Raw genomic sequence first — 18,804 nt, 5'->3', positions numbered from 1 at the left:
GGCTTAAGCAACAACAGTGCTAAACAAAGTGGTGGATCTTCCTTTTGGTTTAGGGCTTAAGCAACAAAAATGCTAAACAAAGTGGTGGATCTTCCTTTTGGTTCGCTGAGATGGACTTCTCATCATGGTCAGGTGAAGACCCATTGTCTTGGATTATTCAAGGATGAACAATAGAAACTCCTAGTTATCAGAGAATGGCATTTGCCTCCATATACCTGGAAAGGGAGACATCTCCAATGGTACTAAACCTCCCATCCTTAGTTTACATAGCTTGGCTTCACAAAGGCTTTGTGTGCTCAATTTGGGCCTACCGCTTGGGGTATTCATGGTTTGGTTAACCAAACTATGGGTTATTTTTTGAAACCAAAATGATACTAACGTTTTTGAAAATCCCTGAATCAAAACCTAATCGACCCAACTGGTTAACTGGTTTATCAGTTTATTTTGTTATTGGTTTGGTTCTTCGATTTTTTAATTATTTATATTTATATAAATAAATACATATTTATATATATACTAGTCATTTGTTTTTTTTTTCAAAAATACCAAATTGATTGGTTTGGTTAATTAGATTTTTTGGTTTGGTTTAGTTTTTCGGTTTTTCATGAGCAGCCCTACCTATTGCTTATGAAGATTTTGATGAAACCCTGTCCAAATTGCAACAAATTGATTCTATGCATGAGTACCTGGTAGAATTTGAAAACATTGCCACTAGGGTGACAAGATGGTTTGAGAAAGCCCTAGTTGGGAGTTCTATTGGAGGTTTGAAGGAAGAAATAAGGCTTGAGGTGAAAGCTTGGAGGCTGACCTTTTGTTACTATGGTGGCAGGCCTTGCAAGGCTCTAAGAAAAAAAATTAAGCTAACTCAACTGGCCGAGCGGTCTACCCCCTAAACCAACTGGACTCCGTGTCGAGAACTACAGTCCAACTTACCCAAAGTCATAGGCCCAAACCATTGTCCCCTTTAAACGCCTTACTTGGTCTAAAATGCAGGTCCCAAAAGAAAAGGACCTATGTTATAACTGTGATGACAATTGACAAGTTCGGGCCCAAGCATAAATGTAAGGCCCAACAGGTCTTCCTACTTTAAAACAAGGATTCGGATGTTGAACTGGACCCTCCTATGATTGAAAACCCCCTAGAGATGGATGACCTGGTAGACTTAATGCATTTTGGGGTCTTTGAGATCTCACTCTAAGTTCTTATGGGTCAGACTTCACCCTGAACCATGTGTGTATAAGACATACTCATGGGCTTGCTAGTATCTATTTTAGTTGACAGTGACAACACCCTTAACTTTGTAACTCTGGTCCTAGGTCATCAGCTTGGGTTAGTAATTCACTGCACTCCACCCTTCAAAATCCATGTGGTTGATGGTAACAAGATACTTTGTGGTGGGCTATACAAGGATGTGGGCCTCAAGATGCAGGGGTATTCATTCTTGATTAATCTCTACTTGTTGAACTTTAGTGGGGTGGATGTAGTTTTAGCCCTTAGGGGTTCAATGGCTAAGCCAATTGGGTCCAATTTTGTGCGATTGGGAAAAGGTGACCTTGGACTTCTTTGTAGAAGAGGGTTCTCCACCATATCTGTGACATGAATCCTTCCACACCTTAAGCAAAGCATTTGAACACCCTTATTAAGGAGAGCCAAACATCTCAGTGGCCCCTGTTTATGGGCTTGACCCTAAAACAATAGGCCCAACTCTTAATTTTGGGCCAAGACCTAATGAAACACAATACTTCTCAAACTTCCAAGAACTACTAGTAGCCTATGAAGATGTGTTCAAAAAACTTTTGGCCTTCCTCCATCTTGACCTTAGGACCACCGTATTCCCATAACCCTGGGGGCCCTGCCATGTGGCCCTACCATGTAGGTCTAGTTCTACTGGTGCCCCTAATTCCAAAAGATGATATTGAGAAGATCATGGCTGAATTCGTTAAAGCTGTTCTTGGTTTGAAGGAAAAAATAGGGAAAGGAAGGGAAAGTTAAGGAAACCTTTACAAACCTTGTATAGGTTTCCCTACCTTTTCCTTTGAAACAATCATAGCCTAAAAGAAATTAATTCATCTGAGCATTAACCCATTTTCCTCTCTAATACTACTAGTTAAGAAGAGGATGGGTCGTGGCAGTTTTCTCATTCATATTTATTGATGAATTGTTAGATGAACTAAGAGTGGTTGTGGTTTTCCCATTTCCCCAAGTGGATTTCCATACTCACGAGGGCCATTACAAATTCCTAATCATGCCCTTTGGCTTGACTAACACCCCATCCACATTTTAGGTGCTGATGAATGGCATCTTTTGGCCTTATCTTAGGTGGTTTATTTTGATGTTCTTCAATGACATCTTAGTCTATAGCCCTGATTAGCCCTCTCACTTAGGTTATGTTTGGTTTGAAGGAAAAGGTAGGGAAAGGTAGAGAAACCTTTACAAAGCTTGTTTAGGTTTCCTTACGTTTTCCTTTCTTTCCCTACTTTTTCCTTCAAACCAAACATAGCCTTAAATCATTTAACCATCATTTTGGGTCTCTTACGCCAATACCAACTTTTAGCCAAAATCAGGTTTATTACTTAGGCCACATTGTTTTAGCTAAGAGGGTCATGGTAAACGCTGATAAGATTGAATGCATGATGAATTGGTCCACTCCCAAATCTATTAAAGTCTTAAGAGGCTTCCTCTGTCAGGGTTTAGGCTTATTGTCACCCCTCACCCGATTATTATACTAAGATTCCTTCACTTGGATTGATAAGGCCTAATAGGCCTTTGAGGCCCTCAAATTAGTAGTCTCATCTTCACCAACATTAGAGGTGGTAATTTCTGTTGTTTGTGTTGTGTCGAGGCAAGGGTACTCAGATACATGGGTCAATAGAAATAGAACACGATTAATTAATCATGTCAAATTTTCAAATACACGATTAATTAATCATGTCGAATTAACACGACTACTCTATTTAAATTATAAAATAAACATTCAGTCATTCATTACTTAAACAAATTAATAAAAATATTCATTGTCATCCTTACTCCAAATATACATATATATGAACTAATACTTAAACTTCAGGTAAGTAAGGATCCAATATGGACAATTGCTAGCTGATGAAGGGTGATTTGGCCCGACTTCGTAGCCCGGGGACACGTGTGTATGACCTGGCCCAGTGTACAGCTCAGCTTGACAATACGACCGCAACTCGACGGGAGAGACACATCGAGTCCCACGCTGGCCACTCGGCGAGTTAAGCAACTCACTGGGGACTGACGCCTGGCCAATTGTGACTTCCACCAAGTGTGGAAGGTCCCGAGCTCCCCCTAAGGGGCCCAGAGCTCTCCCTTCCGAAAAAGGGAGCACCTTGGCTCGTGGTTAAGTGTCTCGAGCACCTCGGGACAACATCGTCCTCCCTCCCCCCAGTGCAGGCACCTCGGCACCTCGGTACAGAGACAAACTTGCCCCAGACAGTCCGATGCGCGGTAGCTCGATAGGCTATAGGGAGCCCTGTTTGACATCCGTACCCACCGAACCCAGTGGCAGGGCTCTGATCCCTTGCCAGGCAGCGCTCTGTTTGCCTCCTCTGGAATGCATGACACGTCTGTCAAGCCCGTACCTGGCAATGGTAGTTTGTGGCGGCAACCTACGCCTGCCACACCTGCCCTGGCAGTAACGGCAAGGGCGATGGCGGTTATGCCAGGTGTGACCAGACTCCAATATAAAAGAACCCGAACCCACACAGAGAAAATGTATTGAAGCTTAAGCACTTTGAGCACTCTTACTCTCTACTATATTTGAAATTTACTCCAGTTCTAACTTAGCCATCGGAGTGTTCCCACCGGGATAACTCCCTGGGAACCCTTCACTTTTTCCCCCCTCTCAGGTGCCGTTTGTTCCAGTCAGAAGCCAGGCCATAGCCAGTTAGGAATGCCCAAATCGTGCAGCATCACTAGCCTATTTCATCAAGGCCATCTTGGCCTAGGCCCAGGCAAAGTTTGTCTACGAATGAGAACCAATGGCCACAGTGTTGGCTATCGTGAAATGGAGAGCCCATCTCCTAGGCTACCAATGTATTCTATGAATAGATCAATAGAGCTTGAAATAACTTATTGAACAGTGAATTCACACAACAGAGTAGCAAAGGTGGCTCTCCAAACTCTTGGGCTTTGACTACGTAATTGAATATAAACATGAGCCATCCAATAAGGTTGTAAACGCCTTGTCCAAGATGACTAAACTAGCTCAGATGGTGGTGTCTCGGTCCAACTATTCGTTACTCGGGAATAGTTAAACAAGGACTCTACAGCTATACATGGATATATAGTTGTTGAAGTAGTACTATACTACAAACATCTTTTCCATGTATACTCTACAGCTATATATGGACACATAGGAGACCTATGTGTCTCCTACAACATCTTTTCACATTCTAAAGCTCCTAAACCTATTTCATGATAGCCCCTTGGGTGGGCATTTTGGTATTCTATGGACTTATCACCTCCTAGCTTCTCATTTTCATTGGCAAGGTATGAAGAAGGCCATACAAGAGTAATTAGCTACCTACCTAGTGTCCCCAAGGTTCTAAATATTGATGCGCTTTTTACACCGGTAGGGGTGTATTGGACGATATCGACAGTGTTTTTTTTTTTTTTTTTCAAAACCGGTTCAGGGGGGCAGTTTAAGGCTCCTCCACCCCCTGAACCGGTTAGAACCCTGATACATTCTTTGTAGGAGCGTATCGGGGAGCTCCTGAAATAATACGTATTGGCCGTCGGACCGATATGTGTCGATACTTTAAACCTTGAGTGTCCCAACTATAGAAATATGAGACCCAACAATCAGTTGAATTACTTCAACTTCTACCAATCCCTCAGCATGTCTAGGATGAGGTGTTGATGGACTTCATATCTGGCCTTCCCCCTTCCACTAGTAAGTCAATAATCATGGTTGTTGTTGATCAATTGACAAAGTATGGCCATTTCATTGTTCTTCACCATCCTTACAATGCAACCTAGGTAGCTAAAGCCTATGTTTGGGATATAGCTAAACTTCATGGAACACCAATAGCCATTGTTTTCGACCAAGACCCGCCATTCTTCAGTCAGTTTTGGATTGAATATTTCAAACTCCAAGGAATCCACTTATGGCATTCTACCAGCTACCATTCTTCAGTCAGACCAAAGTCTTGAGATTTAAATAGTGGGCATATTGGGAACGGGATGTGCTCCTCACACTTGGGCGCTTTACATGTACATCTACTGTGCATTGGGACCATCTCTATGAAAAATAATTTACAAGTACAGAAGATGTTCTCGATACATGATAGGACGTACGTGTGAAACGCCCTATGTGAGGAGCAGATCCGGTCTCGGCATATTGGATGTCATGCAGGAGGGCCCACCATTTCAGATGACGGAATAAATGAACCATCAATGAACATTTTGTATGTTACAGAGGATAATATATGCGCATATGCGCATGCATCGACACTGGGTGTGATCTCTGTATTTCCGGCCTTGGTGGAAGATAGCTCAGCATCAACTCCAGGAGTTTTGTTGGATGCATGATGTTTCAAACAAACGGTTGCAAACTTAAACGGGTACATGTTTTGCACCAGTCAAGATTTGCATTGCAACCAAATGCTTTAAAGGAAAAAATTGTGAAAACAAAAGCTTTCATGCCTAAAAAAGTGGTGGAAGAAGACAAGAAAATCACAAAAGCTGCTGATAAAATCTGAGATGAAGATCTCTGTCCTTGAGAATACTTTCTCAAACAAGTTGCCGGAAAGAAGAAATTTCTCTTTTCAGTGATGTTCTAGATCTTTAAATAGGGTAGTTCATGAAGCGGATAGATGTGATTTATCTTGTGATTTTGTTTGTGCTGTTCCATTAGTTCTGTCCGAGCTTTTGCTGCTGGATTTTTCCGGACTTTGTTAGTTTCTCGTTTGTTTGTTCATTGTTTCTTTCTTGAATAAATCAATTTTCTACCAAAAAAAACCAGTCCCACTGCCATATTTCATCAGTTGCGACTTAATTACACGAGTTAGTTTAAGCATCTTCTCTGTATCAATGACAAGTGCTCACTCTACCGTTTGATGAAGTTGGTTAGACATGAAAACTATTGATTAATTTTCTATACTGAGATGTGTCTAGTCTTGGAGCTATTTACTAAGGTTGCATTTGGAGACTGTGCAAATAAGTGTGAATGTAAATATGTAAAGTGTAAAATGGTCGATATAAATTACAAAGTTGGGTTAGTTTTGCATTGACAAATTTATCTTCTTACCAAACAGATTTTTAGCTATAATGGATGCAAACATGAATTACAATAAAGCATATTTATCAAAAGCCCACTTGAATGCAAATTTACTTCTTTTTTATTGATGTACTTTTACATCTTATTATCAATGTAAATAAGCATTGATCTTTCATTTGTCAATGCAAAAATGTAATGCTTCCAAATACAGGCAAAAGTGAATCAAAATGCAAATTTACCCTGAACTGGGATTTACACTCTATTTGCATCGTTTCCAAACGCAACCTAATTGACTTGTACATTATAAACAAAATGATAATGATAATGCTGCTATATATATTTTTTTCAACTTAATTTAATTTAATTCTTTTTTTAATTACTCGGTGACCTAGGTAATTAATCCGTTAACCTGGTAGGTGTTTGGCATCGGTGCTGGGAACATCACACCTTTTTCTAAGAAAAAGGGTATTGGGCATGTGGGGTTGTAATATTTTTTGTTTGGAATTGGTGCTGCCACATAGGTGTTTTTTGAGAAAACATCATTGGCTTTGTTTGGTATCAATGCTGACAACAACATTTTCAACATTGATCTTATTATCCAACGTCCAAGATGATGCCACATTGATGCTACGTCATTGCATTGTTGGCAGCAATGCACCGTTTTCCCAAAAAACATCAAATTTGGCATTGCTCCAGACCACACTTTCCTAATTTCCAAGGTATGGTCTGGAGCAATATTTTTTTTTAAGAAAACAGTACCAAACAAGAGGACATTGCTTCCAGCACCGTTTCCTCAGAAAACGGCACCAATGCCAAACACCGCCCTATTTGACCCAAACAATGATTTTTGGGCCAATTTATTTATTTTAATTTTTAAAGTGTAGGCTGATCCATTCAGATTAGAAGGTTCACGGTTGAACCACTCATAAGAAATCGGCCAAAGCAGTTCCAGTTCCGGTCCGGTTTTTAAAACATTAGATAAAACCTTATAAGCTCAACAAGTCAACATTCATTCAATTGGAACTAGACCCGGATCTATCATCTAACTGGTCCATCCAGACTCGATCTCTTTCTAGCCATCACAAGGATTAGCTAAAAAATTCAAGGGCAATTTAGTCATTCAAAAATATTTTAACTCGACAAAGGTGAAAAGCGAGAAGCAGAGAAAAGGGAGACAAACAGACCGCAACTGTATTTGGCGCGCGGTAACTCTCAGTGCTGACTCTTATCTCATCCCCACATACTCCAAAATCCCACCGAAACATTCCAAGAATCCAATGCGGAGAAAGATCGAGACATCTAATATAAACACGAGATATTAAAAGCAGGTGGGTCCCGCTTTCCACGTGGGTCTAGTTCTATCCACATGATGTGGACCCATCTCTTCTCCCTAGGGTTTCTCCACATTATATATACTGTTCGCACCTCACGGTTGTTCACGTATCTGCACCGTTGGATCCCCCACTACAGATGATCCCAATCATTGGACGTGTGGTGGCTCAACTCGCACAAGTGCGTATTCTAGCGTCTATCATTGTCAAGCAATGCAATGCAGCCACGACGACTTGGGCGCCAGCCTTGGATGCAACGTGCCACCCGCTAAAGCTGTAAACGCCAGATTCTCTTTCATTTGCGAAACCAACGGCCGGGATTCGGCTTCAGAGTTGGATCCAACCGTACGATTCCTCCCTTGCAACCCAATTATCGCTAGCACGTTCTGACAGCTCATCGCTCCAGCCTACACGTCACGGTTGCCGATCAGCCAACCAATCAAGAAGCTAGATCGTGCCACGTCAGCGAGAAGGACGGAACACCATCGGCCCCCTCACGTTCTCCAAACAGAGCCCCCTGTTTCTTTTCTTCGGTTAAAACCCAAGAAGGACCAACTTGTGTGACAAATTTACCCTTGTCATATTCCAAAATGACTTCAACTCTCAAGGGTACTTAAAGGTTGGGATGAATTTGTCAATTTCTGAAAAGAAAGGGTAGGATTGGGATGTAGGGTAAGTTTAGAGCAATTTCGTAATTTGGGTGTTTTTATGATTTTATCTACTATGTTTGAACTTTGAAAGGCTCGCCCTTCTACTTCTGTTACCTTTGTCTGAACAACGGACTCTGCTCTGTCGTGCTTCACGAACCAGGTGCTGACCTGAATTGAAGCTTCAGGTAGTTCAGAATCAGAGCTAGGGTTTCTTCTAACTGAAAATCTCTGTTGTAGTAGGGTTTCGGTCTTGATAACGAAACAGTTATTTAGAGCTTTCTGAAAATTCGAATTTTGGCGGCTCTTATTTAGTTCTGAAATCCATGGGAATCGGAGCATTTCTCAATCCTTTCGGAAGCCACTTGAAGCATTCCGTTCTCCAAGCATAACCCTAATCTTCGGTTTTGGGAGGTCAGTTTGATATGTAATTCTCGTGCTCGATCTGTGTAAAATTGCTTTTGTTGGATGCTTGATAGTTTGGATATTGGAATTATAAGGTTGTGTTCACGTACTTTTAGTTTTTTTTTTCTTTTTTTGTGTTTTTTTCTTTTTTTTGTGTTTTTTTTTTTGTGTCTAAATTGGTCTCTACAAAGCAAAATCGAGTTAGATCTCTGATATTTTGATCTGTTAGTCTTTTCTTTTCTACTTGAATTTCTTTACTGTTTAATTTGATAAAGATTATACAGACGTGGTTTTGGTTACTCTTATTTTTAGATTGCCTGCCTGTTGGTTGTGTAGGGATATCTTTTATCTCACTTCCGTAGTGAAGGAAATGGAAAATGTTGCACATGTTGCAGAGGGGATATGGGGGTTTAGGTTCTGAGAATTATCTCTGGTTGCACTCTAACTTTTAGTATCTTAAATTTTATACCTTATTCAAGGTTGGCATTTTTAAGACTGCTAAAATATGTTCTTTAAACTACAACCTTGCAGACCTGTCTCTTCGAGCTTGGAAGGTTTAGTTACCAAATGGACTCTGAGAGCGGGGCTGTTTTGGAAAATGGGAATGGTATTGTTGAGGAAAGTTCTCCCATGGACAATGGTGTTGTTGAGGAAACTTCTCCCATGGAAAATGTAGTTCTGAATATAAACAAGGAAAACGAGAACGCTGACAATGATGTAGATATGTCGCAAGTAAATGGAGTTTCTGAAGATGCATCCCAAATTGAAGGAATTAACTCTTCTGGAGAGGAGGTCGAAAGCTCTAAGACTGTTTCAATAACAAAAGGGTCGAATACTTTAAAGGTAAGGTCTAACATGCCTTAATTCCTTCGAATTGTTTTTGTTGGATGAATGATTGGGTGTGGAGACATGGATACGATGATATTCTTCTGTATTTAGAAACCTGGATCTGGTCGTGACAATGGCTTGAAGAACACTAAAACACCTAAGGATCAAGCTAATGGGAAAGTTCCAATTTCATTTTCTCGAACTCAGAGGCCAAGCATGTCTCAAAGTCTTTCCTTCCCTTCAAGGGGGATGCTTACCATTGGTTTGAAGAAGAGCTTTGATGTCAAGTCGGTGAAATTGGATTCTAAACACACCCGAGCAAATGACACAGAAAGTGAGGCCTCAGTTTCGAATGGACATGCCACTTCATCAACTTCTCGTGTAAATAATCTCAACAGGAAAGCCTCCAACGGGGTGAGTTCTGTGGATGCTAAATCAAATGGTGGTGGGTTTTCTGCCCGACGGACCACTTTAACATCTGCTTCTAGCATCCGACGTTCTGTGGTAGGGGTGTTTTTCCTTCTTCCCAGTATCTCTTAGTGTTTTTCCTTTGTCCGCACTACCTTATTTTGTGTTTACTTAAAATCAGGTTAGCAAATCTGTTTCCTTAGATGCAACTGGCAGTCGACCACAACCCAAAGAACACCCGTAAGTTATTGTTCTTACAACCTACAGAGTTATGCTTCTGTAGTCTCATTTACTTCTATGAGCTGTAGATTAGTTCTACATTTCTACTTGTTTTATTTTGACATAAAGTGATACCCATTTAACAGACAATAACCTAAGACAGTCTGGAGAGAACTTTCTGTTATTTAGCCTATAATTTTCAAATATAATGTAAGTTTATATTGTCAGAAATTGTTAAAATGATATTCATTTACTATATTTCAGTAAATGACAATATGTTAAAGAGTGTCATGTTTGATTTAGCTTATAATTCTCATATGTATAAATAGGTTTGCCTACCAATAGGCAATCCAGGAAAAATAAGGAGAAAACTTGTCAATTTGCAACTTCTATTCATAGTATTCTGTATATTGGTGAATGTATCCTTAGTTTCATTTATTAGTTACTTTTTTATGCATATAATACAATGCAATTATATAATTATGTCTGCATTCCTTCATTGCTTGACAACTAACCATGATTTCACATGATATAATGTGTATAATATCTACTGAATCTGTTATTTTTTTTATATAACTGCAGATCAAATGGTCAAGATCTAAAGCTAATGAAACAAGCATTGCCTGTTAAACATGATGAGGATGCACAATCTACCACCTCGTATTTACTCTTTCTTGGACTTCAATCTTATTCAACTGCATCTTTACTTTCCTGGTTCTCTTCCATGCATAGATTTATAACATTCCGTCAATCATTTTCATTATGACTGTAACCAGAAGCACTACCCCTCGTGGGATACGGAAAAGCACAGGGTCTGGATTTGCCTTCAGACTGGACGAGCGAGCAGAAAAACGAAAAGAGGTGAGGTCACTTTAATTTGTTTAGCACCCACGAGCTGTTTTCATCTCTTTGTTGTTTTCTCTGCAATCTCCCACCCACTTTAATTTTTTTTCCTGATTAGTCTCACACCCTTTAACTTGCATACTATATTTTACAAAAGGAAAATGATCAAATTAGTTGGTGCTTGCATTAACCCAAAATCTCTATTATTTTGATAATAATAATCTGCATAATAGTCCTTCATAGTTCAGTAGCATCACATTTACATGAATGATTAACTACTTGGATTGATCTGGATGCAAGAAGTAAATTGATTCTGGTTCCACTCCTCAGTTCTTTTCAAAACTAGAAGAGAAGATTCATGCAAAGGAATTGGAGAAAAACAACTTGCAGGAAAAAACAAAGGTACTGGAAAGTATCTTCCTTTGAAATCAAACAGATATTTTTCATCTCTTTTTTCTTATTCCTTTTTCCTTTTCTTCCCCTTCTTTATGGATTGGCTTGTTTCCAGTGCTATATATTTACAACTCACTCCATTCTCCATTTTTGCTTGTAGGAGAGTCAGGAGGCAGAGATCAAACAACTAAGAAAGAGTTTGACATTTAAAGCTACACCAATGCCATGTTTCTATAAAGAACCTCCTCCAAAGGTTGAGCTAAAGAAGGTAACCATTCCATCAGTCTCTGAAAAACAAACCAATGACAAGATACTTCACACACTCTAAAGTGTACCCCTAAGATGCCCAGATCGGGATATAGGAAGTTGGGAACTACTGATAAGAGGCTTTGTTGTTCAAAATCCAAGATACTGATATTGATATCTTATCCAATATGCTGATACCTGATACTATATTTTTAAGGTTTTTTTTTTTTTCAGGCTTAGTTACTTTCAGTGTTTACACCATACTAAATTTACCAACACTTGCATACTTGTCATATCTTTTTTTTTTTTCTACCAAAAAAAAATAACAATATGATAATGTTTATACCCTCCATAATTTTTTTTGTTAATAAACCAAATAATGAAACGTTGGGAGAATAGATGATAGCTAAATAGGAATGGTCAAACCATGGTTTTAAAACACTTTGAGGCGAGGCCAAGCCAAAATGCCTAGCCTCAAACACTTTATTGATGGATTGAGGCAATTGCCTTGGGTTTGATGAGGTTCATGCCTCAAATACACAGCATTAAATTAGAAAAAAAAAATGAAAACTTCAAATATATATTATTTAAAATACTCCCCAAAGTTCAAGAAAACTTGATTATTTGGTTGGCTATTCATAAAATAAAACAATTTAAACTCAAAAGAAACTCGTAATATCTTTCTTAATCAAAATGTACATGTCTCCACTATTATTTCTCAATGTACCACCACATGTGAGAATGGCATTTCCATTCACATGTTCGCCCATGACACACACGGCAAACAGATTACTTATTTAGGTAAAGAAGGTTAAACTAAAAAATATAATATATAGCACACACATACAGTCCATCCTTAAATGCATAGAAATTACAAATGAATTTAGTATGTACATATCATCATCATCATCATCATCATCCATGCCTTCTCCCAACTAGATGGGGTCAGCTACATGAATCTTGTTTCTCCAATTCATTCTATTTAAAGCCATTTCCACAAATTTAGTATGTATGCTTATTTAGTTTAGACAGGAAAGGTCGTAAACATAAAACAAGATACAAAATAAAAATTCAAAAAGATGAGATTCATATTAAAAAGAGCATATATGTAATAGAAAGAAAATATCTAAATTAGTTATAAAAAGAAATAAATTGTAGTAACATACATAGAAAATATAATAAATATATAAAGAAAATCTCTCTAAAAATTGACCATGCTTCTTTTCTTGACATTAACTTAATACCCCTGCATATATTGGACTCTTCCCCTCGTAATGATAGCTGTTAGGATTTCAAATTCTGAACAAAAGATGCCCAGCAGATACTGAGTCTGTCACATGGCAAGGGATATTGGGCTGAAACCAGAAACCAAATGAGAGAATTGCATTTCAAACGTGCAGATCTCTTGCTGCTACTTGGGCTCCTATACTGTTTTGTTAAGTACAAGTTATTTGGATAACACTAAACAACGCAGGAATCTTCTACATGGAAATATAGGTGTGGCCTAACATGTCCTTATGTCTTATTCATGACAGAAATTTCAGCTTGAAAGCCCTGCCCATGTTTCCAAAATAATCCTGCTTTTTCCCCTTTTTGACATCTTAGATGCGTAGTTATTAGATGGAAAAGTGTCGGTAGAAAGTGGGATATGGTGTTCCATGAACTGGGGAATTGTACACATGGTCATTCCAGAAGGTTTTCAGCTTGAAAGGACAGTTTGTTTAATATGTCCCTTCACATTCCAGAAGGTTCCTAGTAGAAAATGGGTTACGTATGTGAGATGCTTAAGAGTCGGTTCAAAACATGTGAAAATTTGAAAAAGGTATTACACTGGATTTGGTATTCACTAATATGCATCCTTGGTAGGAATGGCAACCGGGCACGGTGAGGCCAGGTTTTGCATACTTTGTCCCCGACCCCAAACTCAAATACCCCACCCTGTCCCCGCCCTCTACCCCAACAGAGCTAAAAATCCAAATCCCATCCCCATCCCCATGGGGAATGGGAATCCCCAAATTTGCCCCTCCCTGAGTCATTCCTACTTGCAAACTTATTTTTTATATTTTTTTGAAACCTACCTAGAAGTACATAATATGATAATATATATTAAAATTATATATATATATATAGTACACACACGCACACACTTTTAATCTGGATGGGTTTGGGGCCAGGATCGGGGCCAGGGTGGACAAACATCCACCCCTTCCCCGTCTCCGGTTGCAAAGTTTCAGATTTCCCCAAAACCAGCCCTGACCCCAATCAGCAATAAAAAAAAACCCACCCCAACTGGGGCGGGGCAGGTTGGAGCCCCAACATGGGCAGGTCAAATTGCCATATCTCTATCATTAGAAAGATGGAATTTTCTTCAATGTATTGGAATTTTACTCAAAGTTCTGCAACCTTACCTCCAGTAAAGATCAAAGTGTCAACAGAATGGGACCAATGGGTAACAGGAGTACAATGCAAAGCTTGTTTGGTTGTGCAGGACCAAACAAGTTTCTTTGCTTCTCTCCATACTTGTCCTAAACACAAAATCCTTAAACCAAGTCACCAGTTTCAAGCTTTCTTGAATTTTTTTTTTTCCTATCAAAAGTCATTACTGAATGTTGGTTCTGGTTAACTGGGGTATTAGAGGCATGGTCTGGAAGCTAGTATGGACCTAACCTTTGACGTTGTGTTTTTTTGTGGGTCACAAAGTGGTTGTTCTTAGACTACAACTCATATTCTCGCACTTGTCAATCCGAAGTTTTGCCATTTCAGAAAGAAACAATCCTAATTTTCTTTTCCTGTCACATACGTCAAATTCAGCCGGAAAATGTAATTTCCCTCCCCACTGCTGCTTACATGGATTGCTTTCTGTGTATATGGATGCATGAACATGATGCCTTTCGTTCTAATGTTATCCTGTTGTTAATCGTTATAGATACCAACCACACGTGCTGTATCACCAAAGCTTGGAAGGCACAAAAGCTCTGCGGACAACCATTCAGAAGGGTCTTGTCAAAGCCCACGTCCGGACCTGGAAGCCAAGAAGTCAGCCAGAGGAGCAACAAACACTACTGGAGATTCCACTGGTTTGAAGAAGCCCGTTAGAAAGTCAATCTCCAAGCTTTCATCTTTGAAGTCCGCTGATACAAAGACTGAAGTGAAGCCTCTCAAGTCAAAACCAAAGACCATAGAGGCAGAACATGACAGCCAGGAAGCTTGCATAGGAGAAACTGAAGAAGATCAAAACAAACCCATTGATTCTTCCCTCAGAATTGAAGCTACAGCTGGGAAGGGGTCTATTGAGAATTCCGCAGAGAATGATGTGTCAATGCTTTTACCTGATTCTGGGATTACTTCTGATGAAGTTGTTAAAGGTTAAATATATCATTCTTCATACTCTTGCTTCTTCATTGTGCAGATTGGAAGTTGAAGCTGTTGTGAATAGATAGGGTGAGTGAGTTTTTATGCAGTTACTGCTTCCTGACAGATTAAGGTAAATGTAATTGTGCTTGTATTTTACTCTTTTCAGCAAGCAATTAGCTGATTTTAACGATTGTTCACGATTTTATAGGCTTTCTGATGAAATTAACAATCTTTTTCTCATTATTTGATTGTAAATAAAAGGGAAAAAACTCGGGTGCTTCTCTAAGAGTAAAAAACAAAAAACGCAATTCGCAAAGATAAGATATATTATTTTGGAATAATAGAACGTCACCGATTTATTCCAATTTTGCTCCCCATTGTCCCAAATTTTCCCAATTTTTCGTAAAGACAAGATACATTATTTTGGAACGTGTAATATGTGCACCCTATTCTCCCAATTTTTCTGTTCCGTTTTGCTATAGGATTTGTTCCACTTCCAACAACGAGTTGGGATCTCCTTCCAACAACTACATCTACATGGGTTGAAGTGGCAAGAAATGAGTTAAGTTGGGACAAAGGTTAGATGATGATGATGATGATTTTGGATGATTAATAAGGAATTCTACACGGGTACCATGTATTCATCCAAATTACGAGTACCATTTATTCTATTTTGAATGATTAATAAGGATTTCTAGTTCTACATCCTTACCATGTATTATTCATTCAAATTATAATTAATATCATGTTTCAATCTGTTTTTGGACCAGTTAGGCGGTGTTTGGAATGGCTGAGTTGTGTCTTCATTATATTTGGAAAGGCTGTTTGGTTAGGCAAAACAGTTCAGGGTATTATTCAGGAGTTTTTCCCCTTTTTTTATCTTATAGGGGATGGAACTGTAGCTGCTTTTTAAAAAAACGGTGTTACATCGGATCCACATAGGCATTTCAACAAACACCTATATATTTTATTGTTTGGTTCATGTGTTTATTGAAAAATCAGGTATGTCTCGTAAACGGGACCTCACCGATGCATGAAACGTCAAATTTGGCCTTTGATGCATCGGTGAACTGTTTTCCTCAATGGTTAACTGATTGGCGATTACATGTATCCTATGTGGTGCTTACCTGTCAGCACATACATGAAAAACAGTGGTGAAAATTATCTTACTAAACAACATAGTGTTGCTCACTGCCTATGTGGCAGAAATACACTCAAATAAAATTAAAGCATTTTTTTTTGTAAAAACAGGTCTTGAAAGCATGAACATTTTTTCTTAAAAATCGATCATAGTAAATGCCCACACTTCTAAACATCATCATAATAGTCCCAAAAGAACGAAATTTGAAAACCAGAAAGAAAATATAAAAGAAACCAAGGAGTACAAGACCTGTAGCGGTGTCGTTACCTGTAAGCTCATTGAGCTACTGATTACTCATTACTACAAAAGACATTCTTGAAACCAGAGAGAAGAAAAGATAAGTTCTCTTGGGTTTCAACAACTTAACCTAATTCCCACTTCAGAGTTTGGATCAAACTGATCAAGCATTAATTAGGCTCAGTTGAGAATTAGACAAGCATGCACCTGTTTGTTTTAGTTGGTAAACGCTTGGTTTCATGCATGGCTCGTCCTATATGTGAATTTTATTTTTTATAAGCAATTTTCTGCCTTTTTCTTTTTTTACTTCAAAATTTTGTTTAAAGCTTGACAAGTTGTGAATGGAGGGCCCTTTTTTTTGTCAGATTTGAATTTTAATGCTTATTTTTTTAATGAAAGAGGTGGAGATGCAACGCAACCATGTTAGAAACTTGAAGCGAATTGACTATGATTAGCAAAATGTAGGAAAGGTTTCAGCAATTGTCAGAAACTGGTTTCAACAATTTACCCTTGATTTAATTCTTTTAGAAAATACTAATAATTGATGCATATTATCTTATCCGTATATATTTATCTCGCGTGGTTGATTGGAATATTGTGATGAATTAGAGTAATTAGGGTTGTTCATGGGTCGGGTTGGGTCGGTTTACTAGTGTTTTTTCAATCGACTCGACTTGGTTGGATTACCTATAGATCAAATCAAAATCGACCCTCTATTAAATAAAACCGACTTGGTCGGTTTGAGTCGGTTTGGGTCAGTTTGGGTTTCAACCAACTCCAAGTTTGCACAATGCATATGAAGTCAAAGTGTTAATATTATATATAATATTTAAAAATATATTTTCTGGAAATATATATCTGATATATTTCAGAATATATTTTTTTAGATATATATTTATTATTTAAAACTAAAATATCTATATTTAACAGATATTTTTTCAGAATATATATTTTTTCACATAACCCGGTTCGGTTCGGTTTCGGTTTTCACATATGAAAATCAAAACTGAACCGAATTATCGGTTTGTTCATCTTTGCAACCCGAAACCAATCGGTAGTGAAGAAAAACCGGCTAACTCGAGATGGGTTGGGCCAAAAGGTGACTGACATGTGGGCTCATGTATTCCTTACACATTGACTTATAGTTCCCCTTCTTTTTATTTTTGAATTATTCAAAGAAGAAACAGAATACTAGTGGATAATAGGGTTGGGCAATTTCTATCCTACCTAGTGAGTACCCACCTCAATGGGATGGGTTCTTTTGCTTGAAAAAAAAAAGATTTTGGGGCGGATATAGGTTTTGGGATTTTACAGCATATGGATAGGATATGTTATCAAGCTAAATCTGGTCCTCCCCAACTCACATATTGTTGGAAGGCATGCCAATCTATGTACTAAGTGTTGAATTTAATAATATTTTAAATTTTATGTGAAGAATAATTGATAGTTTGTAATTTTTACATATTTTTATCAAATAGTTAGAAATTTTAATGCTTGTTTGTTGATTTTAAGTATAATAGGAAATAATAGAAAATTAGATGTTGATTCTAGACCTATCCTGCCACCCCACCATCATCAAATGCAGGGAGGGTAGGGTTGGGGAGGGTTATGCATTTTTACATGCAAGGAGGGTTTAGATTTTGAAAATCCAAACTGCTATGGGTTTTGAGGAGGGTATGAGTTGGGATGTCTAGGGAGGCAGGTAAGGTCTAGAATTTATAAAACTCTCCCCAATCCCATCTATTTGCCATCCCTAATGGATATTAGGGGTGATCTTTAATTGCCTAGTCCAACCTGCAAATCTTCAGGTCAGACTTGAGCCCAATACTAAATAACCCTGTATATTTTGATGAATACCATCTATTGGTTATCACTTTTTATTTTTATTTGTTGCTGCTGAATTGGTTATAATTTTTATGACCAGATGATCAAGTTTTTCTGATATGATAGTGGAAGAAGGTCGAATCAAGTAATAAAATTAGCTAAATTAACAAAATCAGTCATATTAAAAAAAAAAAACTAAGCCTATAAATAGGAAGAAAACTGCTCTTTTTTAACAAGACTGCCCCTTCTTTACACCTAGGGATGGCAATGGGTGGGTTTGGGGAGGATTTTGCAAATTTTAGACCCTACCCGCCTCCCTAAACCTCCCAACCTATACCCATTCCAAAACTCATAATGGATTAGATTTTGAGAATCCAAACCCTCCCCACACATAAAAATGCAAAACCCTCATCGACCCTACACTTCCCACATTCAAGGGTAGGGGCAAGTTAACCTGCACCTAATTTCCCATTATTTCATATTATATAATGCATAAATAAGTAAAATAACATAAATAAACAACAAATTTTCCAATTATTTGATTAAGACATGTAAAAAATACATAAACTATAAATTATCATTCACATAAAACTCAAAATATTATTAAATTCAACACTTAATACATAAAGTTTATATGCTTTTTAACAATATACAGGTTAGGGAGGATCGGGTTTAGCATAAAAC

At 38.2% G+C, this 18,804-nt stretch overlaps 1 protein-coding gene across 6 annotated transcripts; it reads left to right on the top strand.

Annotated features, from left to right (window-relative positions):
- The first annotated feature begins 8,251 nt into the window (after window positions 1-8,251).
- Window positions 8,252-15,158, top strand: LOC104590846 (protein WVD2-like 6). 6 transcript variants are annotated; one of them, XM_088890036.1, is made up of 10 exons: window positions 8,252-8,385; window positions 8,466-8,636; window positions 9,159-9,470; window positions 9,567-9,959; window positions 10,045-10,103; window positions 10,665-10,742; window positions 10,859-10,943; window positions 11,256-11,327; window positions 11,479-11,586; window positions 14,491-15,158. In XM_088890036.1, the coding sequence occupies exons 3-10, from the start codon at window positions 9,195-9,197 to the stop codon at window positions 14,932-14,934; spliced, it is 1,515 nt and encodes a 504-aa protein (XP_088746162.1). In that variant the 5' UTR covers window positions 8,252-8,385; window positions 8,466-8,636; window positions 9,159-9,194; the 3' UTR covers window positions 14,935-15,158. The 6 variants fall into 6 exon arrangements, with proteins under 6 accessions (XP_088746162.1, XP_010247903.1, XP_088746163.1 ...); XM_088890037.1 differs by adding an exon at window positions 8,964-9,060 and having other exon boundaries at window positions 8,321-8,636; window positions 9,567-9,869; XM_010249606.3 differs by adding an exon at window positions 8,964-9,060 and having other exon boundaries at window positions 8,321-8,636.
- Window positions 15,159-18,804: the final 3,646 nt, after the last annotated feature.

This window comes from Nelumbo nucifera, chromosome 6 (genome assembly GCF_055504915.1).
Source record: "Nelumbo nucifera cultivar China Antique chromosome 6, China Antique-T2T, whole genome shotgun sequence".
Lineage (NCBI taxonomy): Eukaryota > Viridiplantae > Streptophyta > Magnoliopsida > Proteales > Nelumbonaceae > Nelumbo > Nelumbo nucifera.
This window is presented reverse-complemented; position numbering and strand designations above follow the sequence as displayed.

What these genes read in the sequence shown, in the direction of transcription:
- LOC104590846 (XM_088890036.1), top strand. Translation starts at nt 9,195, where the DNA reads ATGGACTCTGAGAGCGGGGCTGTTTTGGAAAATGGGAATGGTATTGTT. An exon ending in CTAGCATCCGACGTTCTGTG is followed by an intron (nt 9,960 to 10,044) that starts GTAGGGGTGTTT and finishes ACTTAAAATCAG; the next exon opens with GTTAGCAAATCTGTTTCCTT. An exon ending in CAAAGGTTGAGCTAAAGAAG is followed by an intron (nt 11,587 to 14,490) that starts GTAACCATTCCA and finishes TAATCGTTATAG; the next exon opens with ATACCAACCACACGTGCTGT.